Source organism: Nyctereutes procyonoides, unplaced genomic scaffold (genome assembly GCF_905146905.1).
Source record: "Nyctereutes procyonoides isolate TBG_1078 unplaced genomic scaffold, NYPRO_anot_genome, whole genome shotgun sequence".
NCBI classification, from domain to species: domain Eukaryota; kingdom Metazoa; phylum Chordata; class Mammalia; order Carnivora; family Canidae; genus Nyctereutes; species Nyctereutes procyonoides.
The window spans coordinates 1,382,944-1,403,706 of record NW_026575028.1 but is presented as its reverse complement, the minus strand read 5'-3'; the positions used below and the strand labels follow the sequence as shown (position 1 = coordinate 1,403,706).

Sequence of the window (20,763 nt, the reverse complement as noted above, 5' to 3'; positions counted from 1 at the left end):
GAATGAAAAACATGAAAGTGTGCTGACATTCTTCTCTTATTTGTGGAAAGGAAACAGATATCGTTCAAGTCAATACACAGCAAACAGAAAGTGTGTAGATATGTTCAATATTTGAAGGCCAGCCATTAGAGAAACAGAAATTAAATTAGATTCCAAATCACTAGACTAAAAAAAAAAATCAACAAGGAAAACCTTAGTAATTCTGCAAAAAGAAGGAAAGACAAAAGAAGGAAGGGAGAAGGATGAGGGAGAAAAAGAAAATTAGAAAATAAAACAAGATGGCAGGAATAAAAACAAAGTGATTATTCCAAAGTGATTTTAGTGATTATTAATCACTAAAAGCTCAATTTCTCTATTAAAAGATAGACACTCTCATGTTGTTGGCTTTAAGAAATCTAGCTGTAGGGCAGCCTGAGTGGCTCAGCGGTTTAGAGCCGCCTTCAGCCCAGGGCGTGATCCTGGAGACCCCGGATTGAGGCCCACATCGGGCTTCCTGCATGGAGCCTGCTTCTCCCTCTGCCTGTGTCTCTGATGATGCTTCCAAAAACATAAGAATAGTAATAACAATATCAGAAGAAATAAAATTCCAGGTGAAAGGCATTAAACAAGACAAAGAGGGATATTTGATATTAATAAAAGGTATACCAAGATTATATAACAATCATAAAACTAAAAAAAATCATAAACCTACATGAGTCTAACAATATAGTTTGGAAATATATCAGTGAGACTAATATAATGGTAAGGAAAAAATGAACACACATAATGGAGACATGTAAAAAAATGACAGAGCAAGTAGAACAAAATAAAAGAAAAGGTAAAGAATACCTAAAAATACAATTAACAAATTTAAGTCAATTTGTACTCAATAAATGGAAAAAAATATATCCTTTTTAAACACCCAGAAACATTCACAAAAATTAGCCAAGATTTAAGTCACAAAGAAGAATTCAATAGATTCTAAAATTTCTCTAACTTCAGTACTGCAAAAATTAGAAATTAACCACAAAAGCAATACTCCCTCCAAAATCTATACACTTAAATGCTTGAGTCACTGTTCTAAATAATTCATAACTGATATACATCTTAGAAATGAAAGAAGCACATCTTAAATTTACATGTTGCACCAATCAATACCAAAGAAAATTTCAAAGCCAAAATTTATTTTGCAAAATCTATAATAACCAAACTAATAATGGTTGGAAAAAGAATAGTAAGATAACCCCAAAGTATGAAAGAACACACTTATTAAAATAAAAGCAGAAATTAATAAAATATTTAAAAATATTTAGCAGTAAACCCTAAAACTAAGTCTTTGAAAAGACCAATAAATAGACAAACTTTCATCAAATCCGATTTTTTAAAAAATACACAACATCAGAAATAAGAAACGTAACACAATCACAGATGTGGAAGAGATTTTTAAAATGATAAAATATTATGAACAAATTTATGCCAATATATGTGAGAATCTAGAAGTAGATAACTTTATATAGGAAAATATACATATGGTTTCACTCATATGGGGAATATAAGAAATAGTGAAAGGGATTATAGGGGAAAGGAGAGAAAATTAGTGGGAAAAATGAGAGAGGGGGACAAACCATAAGAGACTCCTAACTCTGGGAAATGAACAAAGGATAGCGGAAGGGGAGGTGGGCGGGGGGTTGGGGTAACTGAGTGATGGGCACTGAGGAGGGCACTTAATGGGATGAGCACTGGGTGTTATACTATATGTTGGCAAATCGAACTTCAATAAAAACAACAAAAGAAGAAAATATAAATACAAAATTGTCTTCAAAAGAATTTTTTTTAATTAACCACAATAGAAATTGAAAGGGTAGTCAAAGTTTTAGTTCTCAAAAAGTTCTAAGTTCTTGGTTTTGGTTTAGGTCCCGATCTCAGGGTCTTGGGATCAAGCTCCAAATCAGACTCCATGCTCAGCAGGGAATCTACTTAGAATTCTCTCTTTCCCTCTCCCTCTGCCCCTCCCCACCACTGTCTCCCTCTCTCTCTCTCAAATAAATAAATAAATCTTTTTTAAAAACTGGGTAAAAGACTTGAATAAACATTTCTCCAAAGAAGATATATGAATGGCCAATGAGCACATGAAAAGAAGCTCGACATCACTAATCATAAGGGAAATGTAAATCAAAATTATAGTAAGATAACCTCATATTCATTAGAAGGGCTACTACTATCAAAAAAATAAAATAAAATAAAATAAAATAAAATAAAATAAAATAAAATAAAATAAAATAAAATAAAATAAAATAAAATAAAATAAATAAAATAAAACAGAAAACAACAAGTGTTGGCAAGGATGTGGAGCAATTGGAATCTTTATGTCCTGCTAGTGGGATATGAAAAGGCATAGCCATTGTGGAAAACAGTATGATAGTTCCTCAAAAAATTAAAAATAAAATTACCATATGATCCATCAATTCCATTTCTGGGTATATATCCCAAACAATTGAAAGCAAGATCTAGAAGAAATATTTATATACTCCTGTTCATAACAGCATTATTCACAATGGGCAAAATGTGGAAGCAACCCAAGTGCCCAGTGACAGATGAATAGATAAGCAGAATGTGGTATATACATATAATGAAATATTATTCAGCCTTGAAAAAGGAAAGAAATTCTGCAGTATGCTACAACATGATTGAAACCCAAGAACATTATGCTAAGTGAAATAAACCCATCACAAAAGACTAATACTATGTTATTCCACTTATATGAGGTCCTTAGTCAAAATTGTAATACATAAAGTAGAGTGGTGGTTGCCAGGGCCGAGGGATAGAGGAGAATGGGGAGTTATCAGTTAATAGGCAGAGTTTCAATTTTACAAGATGAAAAGAACTATGGAGATGGATGCTGGTGATGGCTGTACAACAATGTGAATATATTTAATACCACTAAACTAAATACTTAAAAATAGTTAAGATGGTAAATTTTATGTTATATGTATTTTACTACAATAAAAAGAAAATAAATAAACCCTTTTTAAAAAATTAATTGCCTATGTAAACTACACAAGAGAAACTGTAGAGCTATGAGAATTCAGCAAACTTCTATATATAAAGTCAATTGTATGCCTTTACAGGAAATATAGCTTCTTGAGTGTACTGCTTATAATAGCAACATTTTGTTTAAGTAAGATACCTAGAAATAATCTAAAAAATATATACATGGGGGAATTATAAAAATTTCTTAAAAGACATTAAATAAGGCCTAACTAAATGGAGAGATGTGCCATGTTCATGGCTGGGAGACATAATGTTACAAAAATATCAGATTCTCCAAGTTAATCTATGCCATTCCAGTAAGACTCACAGTGAGATTATTCATCGAACTTGAGCTGATTCTAATGTATCTGTATAAGAAAAAAGGAAAATGAATAGCCAAGACAATTTTGAAAAACAATAAGCTGGAAGGACTCACTGTTTATAAGAGAGCAAGACTTAATATAGAACTATAGTGATTAAGACAATGTGGTCCATTGGTACCAACATAGACAAATAAACCTACAGAAGAGAATGAAAAGGCTATCATGAGACTCACACATCTATGGAAATATAATTTATGTCAGAAGGGATATTCCAAATCAGTAAAGATGAACTATTCAATAAATTGTATTAAGAACATTGGTTATCTAAACAGGAAAAGATAAAGCATATTTCTACCTTATATTGAACACAAAAACAAATTTCAGATTAATGGGTTATTATATAAAACAAAATCTTAGAAGTTTTAGAACATATAGGAGGATATCTTTATCACCGAGACTAAGGAAAGACTTCTTTAAACAAGATGACAAAAAGCAGTGAAATTTAAAAGTTAGATCAATCAGGGGCACCTGCATGCCTCAGTTAGTTAAATGTCCAATTCTTGATTTCAGCTCAGGTCATGATCTCAGGGTCATAGGATGGAGCCCCCTGTTGGGCTCCCTACTCAGTGGGAAGTCTGCTTGAGATTTTCTCTCTCCCTTTACCCCTCCCCCAGCTCACTCACTCTCTCTCTCTCTCTCTAAAATAAATAGATAAATCTTAAAATAAAATATACATTCAAAATAAATAAGCTTCACTGTAAATAAGGCTGTAGACAAGCCATAGGTTGGAAGAAAGTACATACTACACATGTAACTCACAAAGTATTAATAGAAAGAATATATTTTAAAACTCACAATGAACAAGAAGACAAATAACCCATGAGACAAACAGACAAAAATATGAAAATGCAGTTCACAGAAGATAAAATAAAAATTCTTAACCTATTAATCATTTAAACCTAAATTAAGACAGCAATGAAATATCATTTTACATCCATCATATGAGCAACATTTTTTAAGATTCACTAATATAAAGAGTTGACAAGTCTAAACTCATTGAATCAGAAAGTAGAAAAGGAATTGCCAAGAGCTGGATGCAGTGGGGATAGGGAGAAGTTGGTAGAAGGGCACACACTTCCAGCTCTAAGATAAGGAAGGTCTGAAGATCTGTTAACTAGGTGGAAAGAATCCCTCCACAACTCAAATTGTCATGATTGACACTTTAAATATCTTACAATTTTATTCACCATATACCTCAGTAAAACTGGAAAAAAGTTGATAGGTCTGCAGAGCAATGGCATTTGTCCCACACTGATGACCAGAACATAAATTGCACAAACCCTTGGAGAATCAGCAATACCAAGTGAAAGTGAAGACATGTCGGCTTCACCTGGCAATTCCACTTTCTAAGCAGATATCCAAGGCATGGACCTGAATGTTGATTGCAGGGTTCTTTGTAATAGCAAAAGAGAAAAGAAAAAGAGAAACCTTTAACAAGATGGCAGGTTTTTAAAAATGGTATATACATAGAATATACTGCTATCTGGCCATTAAGATGGATGAACTAGAGGCTAATGGAAAAATCTCCAAAACTTAACATGAATTACAAACAGAGGGATTTTTCAGAACAGATAGTTTGTTACCATTTATGGAAAGTTTTAAAACATTCAAAATGATGCCATGTATTTTCATATTTAGTGAATGTACCAGAGCATTCAGGGAATGATAAACACCAAATTCAATTTAGAAGTTCTCTCTGGGAAAGGAGGATGGGGCAAGGGGTGAGGGAAAGATCCAGAGATATGAGATGGGCCCCACGGGTGGTAGACTCTCTCACTGCTCTCCCCTAGGTGTGCCACAGGGGAGGCATGGCAGGACATCATGCTGGCCTGTATGCCAGGGAAGAAGTGTGCCCCTGAGTCGGAGCCCAGCAACAGTACAGAAGGTGAAACACCCTGTGGCAGCAGCTTCGCAGTCTTCTACTTCATCAGCTTCTACATGCTCTGTGCCTTCCTGGTAAGCTGAGGTGGGACTGAACAGCCCACATGTCATGAGTATGCAGTTCAAGGCAGCCTACGCCCTCTATCTCTGCATCTTGCAGTCAGAGAAACAGACTTGGAAAGACTCAGTTAGTAGCAATGTCCAACCAGTAGACAAGGACACAAAGCCCTGGGCCAGAGTGAGCCCAACCAGCATCTTTCTTATGCATTCTTGGCTCTTGTCATGGTGGCATTGTCCCAGGGGACAGAAAGGGATGTGTGTAGAGGCCTAGAGGCAACCCATATGTTTTTGACACTTTGATGAGCAGTGTGAGGAAGAGTGGTGGAAAAAGTTGCCCCCCTGTCCTTAGGGGACAAACTGCCCAGCAGTTTAGTATGAGGGAAGCTGTCCAGCCCACATGTGGGGTTCATTCCACATCATTCTGAGGAGAGCTGTGTCAGATTCATACCAAAGAGACCCGAGTTCCAGGGGCTGGTGTTTTAAATGATGAATATAGCTGGTCTTTAGAAATGTGGCTTCTACCATGCATGGCACCAGCTGGCAAAATGGATTCAGGTGGCAAAAAACTCATCATATCTCTGTTCTCTGCAGATCATTAACCTCTTTGTAGCTGTCATCATGGATAACTTTGACTATCTGACAAGGGACTGGTCAATTCTTGGTCCCCATCATCTGGATGAATTTAAAAGAATCTGGGCAGAGTATGATCCTGAAGCCAAGTAAGTTCCCAGAGGGAAACACTGATTTCCAAAGCCCAGAGGACCATACCTATAGAAGAGGTTCAACACAGGTTAGCACTGGGTGGACCAATTAGAAACACTGAACAACACCAGACCCCACGGTCAAGAGTCAAGGTCCAGCAATAACAGGCCAAGCATCTTTGGCTAAGTCAAGAATGTAACTATTTTCAGTTGAACAGAAGGATGGGAAATCCTAGTAAGTATTCAAGTGAAAATGTTTAGAGTCAAGTAGATCTCAACTCTATTCTCACCTCGGATTCAAGGATACAATCACATTTGATTAACAGTTAATAAATGCCTCTTGGTCACATGGTTAGATTGCAGCAGCAAGTATATGTGAGAGTCTAATTGCACTACTCAAAGTCCCTTTCTTGAACACAGCCCTAGTGGAAAATTGCTCATCAAAATCTAAACATGTATATACTGGTTTTGGGGTTTTACCATGCAATTCTGCAACTCTGTACCGAGTTTGACCAATAGGGCAACAGCTATGGAGAGCCTGGTACATACGTCCTGGGCTGCTCGCTGAGACCATGGCCCTCTGACGGATCTTTCTCTCCTCTCCTCTCTCTTTTAGGGGTCGAATCAAACACCTAGATGTAGTGACCCTGCTCCGGCGGATTCAGCCCCCGCTGGGTTTTGGGAAGCTGTGCCCTCACCGTGTGGCTTGCAAAGTAAGAGATGACCTGGGTTCACGGGAGAAAAAGAAAACAAGGGAGGGAAGAAGCCTATTTGTCTTGTGACCGTGGTCAGGCCATTGATCCTTTAAGGGAATGAAGATAATACTTATGTATTAAAGAAATGAGCTTGAACCAGATTATATTTTAAGGTTCCTTCCAACAGGAAGTCCTCAGATTGTATAAAGGAAAACTGAAGTGAATGCCTCTTGACCCAGTGAGCCACATGCACAGTCCCATCAGTCTGTACCACCTAGGCATCCTGGAAGACGTCCAGCCAAGGATGGACGGATTAGGAGTTCTCTTACTGGGATCAGAGGGCTATTAAAGAGTCCATGCTTCAGCTTCAGGGACCTCAAAAGCCCTAAAGCTGTGTACAAAATCCCTGAAACACTCACAAATTATACCAGAGAGAGGATCTGTCATGTTCATCAGATTTCTAAGCGAGTCCATGACCCCATAAAAGTAAAAGACAAGCATCCTAGACTCTTTAGACCCAACTCTTGCTCATGTGGTCCTCACATGATCCTGAGAGTGAGCACTCCCTTAAATTGTGTGCCCAGGCACCTCCCTTACCTCACAGTAATCCCAGCCAGATAGCCCCACAGTTGCTGGAGAGTATTATTCCTACTCCATTCCCTCTTATTTTAATTCCCATTTCCACCATTCTGTAATCCCTGTTGGAATAACAATGAGCTGAAAGGGGTTGGGGGAAGTGAGGTCAGAGAGCTGTATAGAAGCACAAATACAAAAATTCAACTGTGGATAATCCATTCATGGAAAATGGAAAATTGAATTGTGCTTTGTTTTACTCAGTTTTTTCTCATTTATATCTCCACTTTGTTCCAAAAAATATTTTAGAAGATTTCCAAGGTTATAGAAGATATGAGGGGGAAAAAGCACAAATGGAAAGTCAAAGCACAATGGAAAAAAAAAAGCAGGGACAAGTGTGTCCTGCATGAGGTGATAGTGCATCCATCATGGCCTCCAGATGGGCCTGGACAGGCTAGCAACTGGATGTTCAGCTTCCCAGTGACTGCGCCATAATTCACAATGTCTGTGAGAGGCAAGAAGATCCAGTCAGTCAGGAAAATTATAACTCCTCTTGGCACTATGATTAACAGGAGGACACCATGTGATCTAATAAGTAACATCTTTGACCGCATCTTTTTTTTTTTTTGTTTGTTTGAAATGTACTGAATAACTTAATGTTTTTTTTTTATAAATTAATTTTTATTGGTGTTCAATTTACCAACATACAGAATAACACCCAGTGCTCATCCCGTCAAGTGTACCCCTCAGTGCCCGTCACCCATTCACCCCCACCCCCCACCCTCCTCCCCCTCCACCACCCCCAGTTCATTTCCCAGAGTTAGGAGTCTCTATGTTCTGTCTCCCTTTCTGATATTTCTCACACATTTCTTCTCCCTTCCCTTATATTCCCTTTCGCTATTATTCATATTCCCCAAATGAATGAGAACATACACTGTTTGTCCTTCTCCGGTTACTGTGGCCAAGTTAAAAAAGGGTGTTGCCTGAGTTCTTCTCTGGGATTTTGATGGAATCTTGTCTCACATTTAGATCTTTCATCTATTTTGAGTTTATCTTTGTGTATGGTGCAAGAGAGTGGTCCAGTTTCATTCTTCTGCATGTGGATGTCCAATTTTCCCAGCACCATTTATTGAAGAGACTGTCTTTCTTCTAGTGGATCGTCTTTCCTCCTTTATCGTATATTAGTTGAGCATAAAGTTCAGGGTCCACTTCTGGGTTCTCTGTTCTGTTCCATTGATCTATGTGTCTGTTTTTGTGCCAGTACCACACTGTCTTGATGAACACAGCTTTGTAGTACAACCTGAAATCTGGCATTGTGATGCCCCCAGATATGGTTTTCTTTTTTTAAAATTCCCCTGGCTGTTTGGGGTCTTTTCTGATTCCACACAAATCTTAAAATAATTTGTTCTAAGTCTCTGAAGAAAGTCCATGGTATTTTGATAGGGATTGCATTATACGTGTAAATTGCCCTGGGTAACATTGACATTTTCACAATATTAATTCTGCCAATCCATGAGCATGGAATATTTTTCCAACTCTTTGTGTCTTCCTCAATTTCTTTCAGAAGTGTTCTGTAGTTTTTAGGGTATATTTTGAGAACCATTTGAATGGTAAATGGTTCTCCAACCTTTTATTTTCAGGTTGTAGGTGTCCTTCTGTCTAAAATGAGTCTCTTGTAGACAGCAAATAGATGGGTCCTGTTTTTTTATCCAGTCTGAAACTCTGCGCCTTTTGATGGGGTCATTAAGTCCATTCACGTTCAGAGTTACTTGAACTTCTTCTTAAAGGGGAGTTTTAAGAGTCCCCCTTAAAATTTCTTGCAGAGCTGGTTTGGAGGTCACATATTCTTTCAGTTCCTGCCTGTCTTGGAAGCTCTTTATCTCTCCTTCCATTTTGAATGAGAGCCTTGCTGGATAAAGTATTCTTGGTTGCATGTTCTTCTCATTTAGGACCCTGAATATATCCTGCCAGCCCTTTCTGGCCTGCCAGGTCTCTGTGGAGAGGTCTGCTGTTACCCTAATACTCCTCCCCATAAAAGTCAGGGACTTCTGTCTCTTGCTGCTTTAAGGATCTTCTCTTTATCTTTGGAATTTGCAAGCTTAACTATTAGATGTCGAGATGTTGAACGGTTTTTATTGATTTTAGGGGGGGATCTCTCTATTTCCTGGATCCGAATGCCTGTTTCCCTTCCCAGATTGGGAAAGTTTTCAGCTAGGATTTGTTCAAATACATATTCTGGCCCTCTGTCCCTTTCGGCGCCCTCGGGAACCCCAATTAAACGTAGGTTTTTCTTCCTTAGAGTGTCATTTATTTGCCTTAATCTGTCTTCATGGTTCTTTAATTGTTTATCTCTTTTTTCCTCAGTTTCCCTCTTTGCCATTAACTTGTCTTCTATGTCACTCACTCGTTCTTCCACCTCGTTAACCCTCGTCGTTAGGACTTCTAGTTTGGATTGCATCTCATTCAATTGATTTTTAATTTCTGCCTGATTGGATCTAAATTCTGCAGTCATGAAGTCTCGTGAGGCCTTAATGCTTTTTTCTAGAGCCACCAGTAGCTGTAGAATAGTGCTTCTGAATTGGCTTTCTGACATTGAAGTGTAATCCAGATTTTGTAACTCTGTGGGAGAGAGGGCTGTTTCTGATTCTTTCTTTTGAAGTGAGGTTTTCCTTCTAGTCATTTTGCTCAGTGCAGAGTGGCCAAAAACAAGTTGTATTGGAACACGGGGGAGTATCACTGGTCCCTCTAGCTGGTCTTCTGGGGGAGGGGCCTGTTGGGCTGATTCTCAGGTGTTAGCACTTGGGGGAGCTGCTCTGCCCCTGCCTGCTGCAGGGCTCAGCGGGGGTTGTTTACCCCGTGAGGTCTCAGGAGGAACAGTTGCAGTTGCTATGGCAACTCTGGAAGCCTGGATTCAGCCTCCGCAGGAACTACGGGGCTCGGGGCTCTCGGTTCTCCGTCTGCAGGGCCTGGAGGCTCCGGGGCGGGGCCGCTGATCTGCTCAGCTCGGGGCAGGAGCGTCCTTGCTGTCCTGGGCCCTCCCGGCCTCTGCCTGTCCCGGGGGGAGGCCGGATCCTGGGCTGTGTCCCGGCGCCCTGTGCTCCGGGGCCTGTGTTGTTGGATTTGCGCTCCCGCCCCGCAGCTCCCTCCCTGGAGCCGCTCCCGAGCCCCTCCGAACTGCTCCGGTGCGTGCTGCAGCCCTTAGGGAGCTCGGAGCACTCTCCCGGGGCGCAGGTGCCTGTTAGTGTCCCAGGGAGCCCGAGGGCATCCCCGCCCTCCTGGGTCCTGCTCCACCTCCCTGCGAGCCCCTTTCCGCCAGCCCGGGAAGGTTGGTGCAGCTCCTGCTTCTCCGGGACGGGGCTCTCCTGTCCTGGGGACACTCGCCCCGGCCTCAGCCCGGCTCCTCGCGGGGCCCCTCCCCCTCGGAGGCCTTTTGTTTCTTTATTTCTTTTTCCCCGTCTTCCTACCTTGATAGAAGCGCGGACTTTTCTCACTGTAGCATTCCAGCTGGTCTCTCTTTACATCTCAGGCCGAATTCGTAAATTTTCAGGATGGTTTGAAGGTTATCTAGGTAATTTGGTGGGGACAGGTGATTTGGGGACCCTGCTCTTCCGCCATCTTGCCCCTCCCCTCTTTGACCGCATCTTGAGAGCAAACGTCAGAATGACTTTCATGGTGCTCTTTCTCATAATTACTCTGGTGTGCATTGAGGGTCCCACACCAGGGCACAATCAATGGCAGCAATTTAGGGTGGTGAGAAAGGATGGAAAAGGGCAATCCAATCCTAACCAGTCAACAAGCTTTTGGCCCAGCTTGATGCAGAGGTATATTTTTCAGTATACAGAAAAGAGGATGCACTACATCCTGCATGCAAACCTGCCATTACTGTCTCCTGGATGCAAACCTACCATTACTGTCTTATCATATCATATCATAATACTTATGACAGTATTCTTATGATACTGTCTTATCAGGGCTTTGGATGAATGCTGGCTGGCAGGTGGGCTCTCAGCAAGTGCCTGGCATGCAGCTGTTCTTTGTTGCCAGTAGAGAGCACACCCATATGCCTGAGTAGACATTTGAACTAAGGAGGGGTTTTGGTGGGCTAAACATCCTTTTGTGGAAGCAAAGATGTAATAAGAACAAATATTATTCCTCCCTCACTCTGGTGGAAGAGCTGAGATTTATGGCAGAGCTGACATCCTCCCCAGAATAGGTTTTAAATACATTTTAGTGACCCATGCCTCAAACCCCTGCCTGCTTCTGACACATGCACACAAGTTTCAAGGCTCCATCCCAGCATTCTCCTGCCATTGTGGTTCTGTGGGTCCTTTGAGAACTGTTTGCTGTGATCACTTTAGCTTTGCCTCCACTTCCCCTCCAGCGTCTAGTCTCCATGAACATGCCTCTGAACAGTGATGGGACGGTCATGTTCAATGCCACCCTGTTTGCCCTGGTCCGGACAGCCCTGCGGATCAAAACAGAAGGTAAGCATCATCTGAGGGTCACTGGGAGAGCCACTCAGAAAATCAAGAAGACTAACCAAATAGCTTGCAAAGTGCTCCCATGATCTTCCCATTCTGTCTAGGATCAGAGGAGTGGTTCAATGATAATCTTTACATCCAGGGATGTTGAAGAGGCCTAGCTTACTCATGTTTCCTTTGGTCTTTGAATGGCCTTCTGGTCTCTAGCTTATTTATTTTTAATTCTAGCCTTCCATTAATGTCTAGAAATTATTCGAGGTGATATCTCGAAGTCAAAGCTTTAGAATTAAAACAGCAGAAGGTGATGAATGTTATGTAAAGCAGAGCTAAGCCCCATATAAATGGAATTTTACTGACTGTGTGGGTCTCTCAAATGCTTAACTTTGTTTTAACTGTCAGAAAGGGGTCATACTGGCAAATGGTGACGATGGTCAGGGTCATCACATACTATTGTACAGGCTATGTCTGCATCAAGGTGTTCGGCCAACCAACAGGTGTGGGTTTAAAATTTCATTTGTGCCCTGCTAGTTGGACCATGCTCCCTCAAGGCTGTGTTTATCTGAAAGGATGACTTCTGCTTTGCACAAAGATACCCTATGGGCTAGCAGCAGCCTTGACTGGGATAATCTGCTGTCCTATAACAGATAATTATTTCTGAACCACTCTGTGGAAAAAGGTATAAAGAATGTACCTAAGAAGATATGACTGTTCTCCAAGAGCTTCTAGCTTATTACAGTGTTTTGTAGAGTGTGGCCAAAAGACCACCTGCCTCAGATTCAGCTGTTGAAGCTTGTTTAAAATGTGATAAGTCATTTATTCTCTCTTTACTTCAGCTTCTTTATTTGTAAAATAAGAAAGATAGCGATGTGTGGAAAAATCAGTAAATAATCCATCAGAGAAGTAAGTGCCTTTTCTCAGTTAAATCCTTCCAGAAAATAATAGAAACATCCAAAATGAAGGAAAACAAGAACCAGGCCAGCAAGATACATATTTTTAAAAATGAGCTAATCTTTAAAAAACTAAAAATAGTTCAAGTTACGTTGCTGAACTAAGGAGAAACAAAAGCCGAAGGAGACGGTCCAAGATGCTGGCATAGGAAGACTCTGAACTCATCTCCTCCCAAGGACACACCAAATCTACACCCACATATGGAGCAATTCATCCTGAAGAACTGAGAGCTGATTGAACAACTTCTATACAACAAAGGTTAGAGGGGCCACACAGAGGAATAGCAGGAAAGATGAAAACATGGTAACCATGGGAAAACACCCCTCTCACACCCCGAACCAATGTGATAATTTGCAGTGAGAAAATATAGCACTGGCCATAAACCCAGACTCACCCACCCTGGGACACCAGAAAAATAGTGGCTTAAAGGGCAACAAGACTATAAATGAATGAAATCCACTCACATCCACTAAATGGCAAGGGAAGGGGAACTACTGGAACACTCTCCAGGTTGAAGGTCCCAATAAGCACCATTGTTTACATTCCCTTCCACCTTGATAGTGCAGATGGGAGCAGGGCCCAGGCACTCTGGTTGGCCTGCCAGGGTTACTCCAGCAAGCCCCAGGCCCTTGGCCCATACCAGCTAACCCCCAGATAGCTCTCCACCCATGCCCACCCAGCTCCAACCACCCCACCAACGTGGCTTCTGGTCTCAGTGCACCCCCAGAACTTCTAGCCAGTGCCTGCTCCAGCTCCAGCCAACCCCATCAGGGTTGTCCAGGTATAGTGTACCCCTGGACTCTCCCACACCATGCTGGCTTCAGCTCCAGCCAGCCAGCCAGCCAGCCAAAATTTCCAGGCATATGCAATGTACACAGGGGACATCCTACACAAGGCTACCCCTTAAGATTGGGAGAGGTGACTATTCCACCTAAGTTGTAGAGACTAACCTTGAAATTCAAACAAAATGAGGATACAGAAGAATATATTCTAAATGAAAGAACAAGATAAAACCCCAGGGGGAAAAAACCCTGACAAAATAGAGATAGGTCACTTACCAGGCAAAGTAGAGTTCAAAGTAATGGTCATGAAGATGCTCACCAAACTCAGGAGAAGAATGGAGGAACACAGTAAGACTTACAACAAAAAGTTAGAAAATATAAGAAAGTACCAAACAGGAATTACAGAGCTGAAGAATACAATAATTGAATTGAAAAATACACTAGGAATCAACAGCAGATTAGATGATACAGAAGAATGGATCAGCAATCTGGAAGACAGAACAGTGGAAATCACTCAGTCAGAACCCAAAAAAGAAAAAAAAATTTTTAAAAATGAGAATAATTTTAACTTCCCTAATCTGGGGAAAGAAACAAGCATGAGTCCAGGAGGCACAGAAAACCCCCCTCAAAATCAATAAAAATAGATCAACACCTCGACCTATAATAAATAATGAAGCTTGCAAACTTAAGAGATAAAGAGAAAGTCTTGAAAGCAGCTCAGGACAGAAGGTTCTTAACCTACAAGAGCAGAAACATAAGGTTGGCAGCAGACCAGTCCACAGAGACCTGGCAAGCCAGAAAGGACTGGCATGATATATTCATTGTGCTAAATGGGGAAAAAATGCAATAAAGAATAGTTTATTCAGCAAGGCTATCATTCAGAATAGAAGGAGAGATCAAGAGTTTCTAGGACAAACAAAAGCTGAAGCAACTTGTGAATACTAAACCAGCCCTGCAAGAAATATTGAAAGGGATCCTCTGAATGAATAGAGAGCCCAAAAGTAACAAAGACCAGAAAGGAACAGAGACAATCTACAGAAACAACAACTTTACAGGTAAATGGCACTAAAACTCAGATCTTTCAGTACTTACTCTGAGTGTAAATGGACTAAATGCTCCAATCAAAAGATATGCTATCTATAAGTGACTCATTCTAGACTCAAAGACACCTCCAGATTGAAAGTGAGAGGGTGGAGAACCATTTATCATGCTAATGGACATCAAAAGAAAACTAGAGTAGCAATCTTTATATCAGACAAACTAGATTTTAAACCAAAGACTGTAATAAGAGATGAAGAAGGACACTCTACTATAATAAAAGGATCTCTCTAACAAAAAAAACTAAGAATGGTAAATATTTATGCTCCTAACTTGGGAGCAATTATATAAATCAATTAATAACAAAATCAAAGAAACACATTGAAAATAATACAATAATAGTAAGGGACTTTAACACCATACTCACAGCAATGGATAGATAATCTAAGCAGATCAACAAAGAAACAAGGGCTTTGAATGACGCACTGGACCAGATGGACTTCATATATATATTCAGAATATTTCACACTAAAGCAAAGTACTCACATTCTTCTTGAGTGCACATGGAACATTCTTCAGAAGAGATCACATACTGGGTCACAAATCAGGTCTTAACTGGTACCAAAAGACTGAGATTATACCATGTATATTTTCAGACCATGATGCTTTAAAATTTGAACTCAATCACAAGAAAAAATTTGGAAGGGGGCAGCCCGGGTGGCTCAATGGTTTAGCACTGCCTTTGGCCCAGGGCGTGGTCCTGGGGAGCTGGAATTGAGTCCCACGTTGGGCTCCCTGCATGGAGCCTGCTTCTCCCTCTGCCTGTGTCTCTGCCTCTCTCTCTCTCTCTATCTCTGTCTCTCATAAATAAATAAATAAAATCTTTTTTAAAAATTTGGAGGGAAGACAAATACATGGAGGTTAAAGAGCATCCTACTAAAGAACGAATGAGTCAACCAAGAAATTAAAGGAAAATTTTTTTAAAAAAATACATGGAAACAAATGAAAATGAAAACACAACAATTCAGAACCTTTGGGATGCAGCAAAGAGAGTCATAAGAGGGAAGTATATAGGAATACAGGCCTTTCTCAAGAAACAGGAAAGGTCTCAAATACACAACCTAACCTTACACCAAAAGGAGCTGGAAAAGAACAGCAAACAAAGCCTAAATCCAGCAAAAGAAGATAAATAATAAAGATTGCGGCAGAAATCAATGATATGGAGATTTTGAAAAAATACAGAACATATCAACAAAACTAGAAATTAAGAAAACTCTTAAATCCTAGCAAGACTTATTTTTTTAAAAAGAGAGAGAAAGGACCCAAATAAAACCATAAATGAAAGAGGAGAGATCACAACCAACACTTAAGAAATACAAACAATTATAAAAAATATTATGAGCAATTATATGCCAACAAATTAGGGAATCTGGAAGAAGTAGATGTATTCCTAGAAACATAAAAACTACCAAAACTGAAACAGGAAGAAATAGAAAACCTCAACAAGCCCATAACCAGCAAAGAAATTAAATCAGTAATCAGAAACCTCCCAAACAAACAAGAGTCCAGGGCCAGATGGCTTCTCAGCAGAATTCTAAAAAACATTGTAAAAAGAACTAATACCTATTCTTCTGAAGCCGTTTCAAAAAAAAAAAAAAGAAATGGAAGGACAATTTCCAAACTCATTCTATGAGGCCAGCATTACCTTGATCCCAAAATCAGACAAAGCCCCCACAAAAAAAAAATTACAAACCAATGTCCCTGATGAACATGGATGCAAAAATTCTCACGAAGATCCTAGCTAATAGTATCTAACAGTACATTAAAAGGATTACTTACCAAAACCAAGAGAGATGTATTCCTGGGCTGCAAAGGTAGTTCAACATCCACAAATCAATCAATGTGACACAACACATTAATAAAAGGAAGGACAAGAACCATATGATATTTTGAATAGATTCAGAAAAAGCATTTGACAAAATACAGCATCCTTTCTTGATAAAAATTCTGCAGTGTAGGGATAGAGGGAACATACCTCAATATCATAAAAGCCATATATTAAAAACCCACAGCAAATATTCTAAAAGAGGAAAATTCAGATCTTTTTTCCTAAGGTCAGGAACACATCAGGGATGTCCACTCTCACCATTGTTGTTCAACATGGTACAGGAAATCCTAGCCTCATCAATCAGACAACAAAAAGAAATAAAAGGCATCCAAATTGGCAAAGAAGCCAAATTTTCACTCTTAGCAGATAACTTGATACTCTATGTAGAAAACCCCAAAGACTCCATCTAAAAATTGCTAGAACTGTTACAGGTATTCAGCAAAGTGGCAGGATATAAAATCAATGCACAGAAATCAGTTGCATTTCTATACTCTAATAATGAAGCAGAAGAAAGAGAAACCAAGGAATCTATCCCTTTTACAGTTGCACCCAAAACCATATACCTAGGAATAAACCTACTCAAAGAGGTAAAGGATCCATACTCTGAAGACTAAACAGTACTTATGAAAGAAATTGAGGAAAAGATAAAGAAATGGAAAAACATTCTATGCTCATGGATTGGAAGAACAGATATTTAAATGTCTATGCTACCAAAAGCAATCTACATATTCAATGCAATCACTATCAAAATGCCCCTTCAACATTTTTCAAAGAGCTGGAACAAACAATCGTAAAATTTGTATGGAACCAGAAAAGACCCCAAATAGCAAAAGGAATGTTGAAAAAGAAAACCAAAGCTGGAGGTATCACAATTCCAGACTTCAAGCTGTATTACAGAGGTGTGATCATCAAGACGGTATGGTATTGGCACAAAAACAGACACATAGATCAATGGAACAGGAGAGAACCCAGAAATGGACCCTCAACTCTATGGTCAGCTAATCTTCGACAAGAATGAAAGAATATCCAGTGGAAAAAAGACCATCTCTTTAACAAGTGGTGCTGAGAAAACTGGACAGCCACATGCAGAAGAATGAAGCTGGACCACTTTCTTACACCATACATAAAAATAAACTCATAATAGATGAAAGACCTAAATGTGAGACAGGAATCCATCAAAATCCTAGAGAAGAACACTGGCTGCAACCTCTGTGACCCCATCCACAGCAACTTCTTGCTAGACACATCTCCAAAGGCAAGAGAAACAAAAGCAAAAATGAGCTATTGGAACATCATCAAGATAAAAAGCTTTTCCACATACAAAAGGGAAACAATCAACAAAACTAAAAGACAGCCTACAGAATGGGAGAAGATATTTGCAAATGACATATCAGAGAAAGGGCTAGTATCCAAAATCTATAAAGAACTTATCAAACTCTATAACCAAAAATTTAAAAATCCAGTCAAGAAATGGGCAGAAGACATAAGCAGTCATTTCTCCGAAGAAGAGCTATACATGGCCAACAGACACATGAAAAAGTGCACAACATCACTCATCATCAGAGAAGTACAAATCAAAACCACAATGAGATACCACCTCACATCAGTCAGAATGACTAACATGAACAATTCAGGAAACAACAGATGTTGGTGAGGATCCAGAGGATGGGGAGCCCTCTTACGCTGTTGGTGGGAATGCAAGCTGGTGCAGCCACTCGGGAAAACAGTATGGAGGTTCCTCAAGAAGTTAAAAATAGAGCTACCCTATGACCCAGCAATTGCACTACTGAGTATTTATCCAAAGGATACAAACATAGTGATTTGAAGGGTCATATGCACCACAATGTTTATAGCAACAATGTCTACAATGGCCAAAATATGGAAAGAGCCCAGATGTCCATCAACAGATAAATAGATAAAGAAGTTGTTTTACATATATATATTTCCATTTTTTATATATGTGTATATATATTACATATATATATTACATATATATAATGGAATATTACTCAGCCATCAAAAAAGAATGAAATCTTGTCATTTGCAATGCCATGCATGGAACTAGAGTGTATTATGCTAAGCGAAATAAGTCAGTCAGAGAAAGACAAATACCATATGGTTTCACTCATATGTGGAATTTAAGGACTAAAACAGATGAACATAGGGGAAGGGAAGGGAAAATAAAATAAGACAGAAACAGAGAAGGAGACAAACCATAAGAGATTCTTAACTCTAGGAAACAAACTGAGGGTTGCTGGAGGGAAGGTCAAGGGGGTGGGGTACCTGGGTGGTGGGCATTAAGGAGGGCACTTGAAATAATTCATCAGTTGTATGCAACAGATGAATCCTGAATTCTACCTCTGAAACTAATAATATAAGTATATGTTAATTGAAAAATCAAAATAGTTCTTAAAACATCAAGTGTACTAACATTCACATAATAGGAGTTCCAGAAAGGAGTGGGGAGGCCTATTTGAAGTTATTTGAACTTATCTGAAGAAATAATGGCTGAAAATTTCCCTAACCTGGGGAAGGAAACAGACATCCAGTTCCAGGAAGCACAGAAATCCCTAAACAAGATGAACCCAAAAAGACTCATACCAAGAAATATTATAATTAAATTGCTAAAAGTTAAAGACAGGGATGCCTGAGTGGCTCAGTGGCTGGGCGTCTGTCTTCGGGCTAGGGTGTGATCCTGGAGTCCCGGGATTGAGTCCCACATCGGGCTCCCTGCATGCAGCCTGCTTCTCTCTCTGCCTCTCTCTCTCTCTGTGTCCCTCATGAATAAATATAAAATCTTTTAAAAAAATAAAATAAATAAAAGTTAAAGACAAGGGGAGAATTTTTAAAGCAGCAAGAGAAAAACAACTTGTTGTGTACAAAGGAACCCCCATAAGACTGTCAGCATATTTTTCAGCATAAATTTTGCATGGCAGAAGTGAGTGGGATAAATATATTCAAAGTACTGAAAGAAAACACTGCAACCAAGACTACTCCAGCTGGCAAGGTTATCATTCAGAATTGAAGGAGAGATAGTTTCCTAGACAAGCAAAAGTTAAAGGGATTCATCACCACTAAACCAACCATACCAGAAATGTTACGGGGCCTTCTTTAAGCAAAAGAAGAAAAAGCTGTAACAGGAAATAAGAAAAATATGAAAGAAAAAATTCACTGGTAAAGGAAAACATATAGTAAAGGCAGTAAATTGTCCAACTTAAAAAGATAGCATGAAGATTAAAAGACATAAATAGTAATTTAACTATAACTACAGCAAGTAGTTAAGTAATACACAAAATGAAAAGATGGCAAGGGTGCCTGGGTGGCTCAGTTGGTCAAGCATGTGACTTTTGATTTTGGCTCAGGTCATAATCTCAGAGTTATGAGATCAAGCCCCACATTGGCTCCATGTTCAGGCAATCTGCTTGAGAGTCTCTCTCTCCCCCTGTCCTTCCTCACCCCCAAAAAATAAATAAATAAATCTTTTTTGAAACAATTAAAAGATGTCAAATAGGATGTTAGAAACATAAAATGTTGTGGGGGGTAAAAAATAGTGCTTTTAGGATGTGTCAAACTGAAGTGACTATTAGCTTAAAATAGACAGCTATACATATATAGGTCAATATTTATGAACCTCATGCTAACCAAAAACCAAAACCTACAATAGGTAAACAAAAAATAAATAAAGAGAAAGGATCTCAAACATAGCTAAAGAAGACCATCAAACACAATGGAAGAGACCAAAAGAAGAAAAATGAAACAGAAGGATTGCATCCAGAAAACAACTGATCAAATGACAAGAAGTACATACCTATTAATAATTACATTAAGTGTAAATGGACTAAATGCTCCAATCAAAAGACATACAGTGGCTGAATAGATTTTTTTAAAAAGACCCATTTATATACTGCCTTATAAGAGACTAATTTCAGATCTAAAGCCACACAGAGACTGAAATTGAAGAGACAATAAAATGATATTCCATGGAAACAGAAACAAAAAGAAAGCTGATGAAGCAATACTCATATCAGACAAAATAGATAACAAAGACTATAACAAAAGGCAGAGAAGAGCATTACACAATGATAAAGAGTTTAATCCAAGAAGAGGATATAACATTTGTAAATATTGGGGATCCCTGGGTGGCGCAGCGGTTTGGCGCCTGCCTTTGGCCCAGGGCGCGATCCTGGAGATCCGGGATCGAATCCCACGTCGGGCTCCCGGTGCATGGAGCCTGCTTCTCCCTCTGCCTCTCTCTCTCTCTCTCTCTCTCTCTCTCTCTCTCTGACTATCATAAATAAAAATTAAAAAAAAAACATTTGTAAAT

The 20,763-nt window shown here is 39.4% G+C and overlaps 1 protein-coding gene across 1 annotated transcript in view; it reads left to right on the top strand.

Annotated features, from left to right (window-relative positions):
* Window positions 1-20,763, top strand: part of CACNA1C (calcium voltage-gated channel subunit alpha1 C) — a 754,651-nt gene that overhangs the window by 704,834 nt on the left and 29,054 nt on the right. Inside the window, 4 exon segments of the mRNA XM_055315403.1 lie at window positions 5,183-5,348; window positions 5,925-6,052; window positions 6,651-6,747; window positions 11,684-11,786. Coding sequence (XP_055171378.1) covers window positions 5,183-5,348; window positions 5,925-6,052; window positions 6,651-6,747; window positions 11,684-11,786 — 494 coding nt within the window.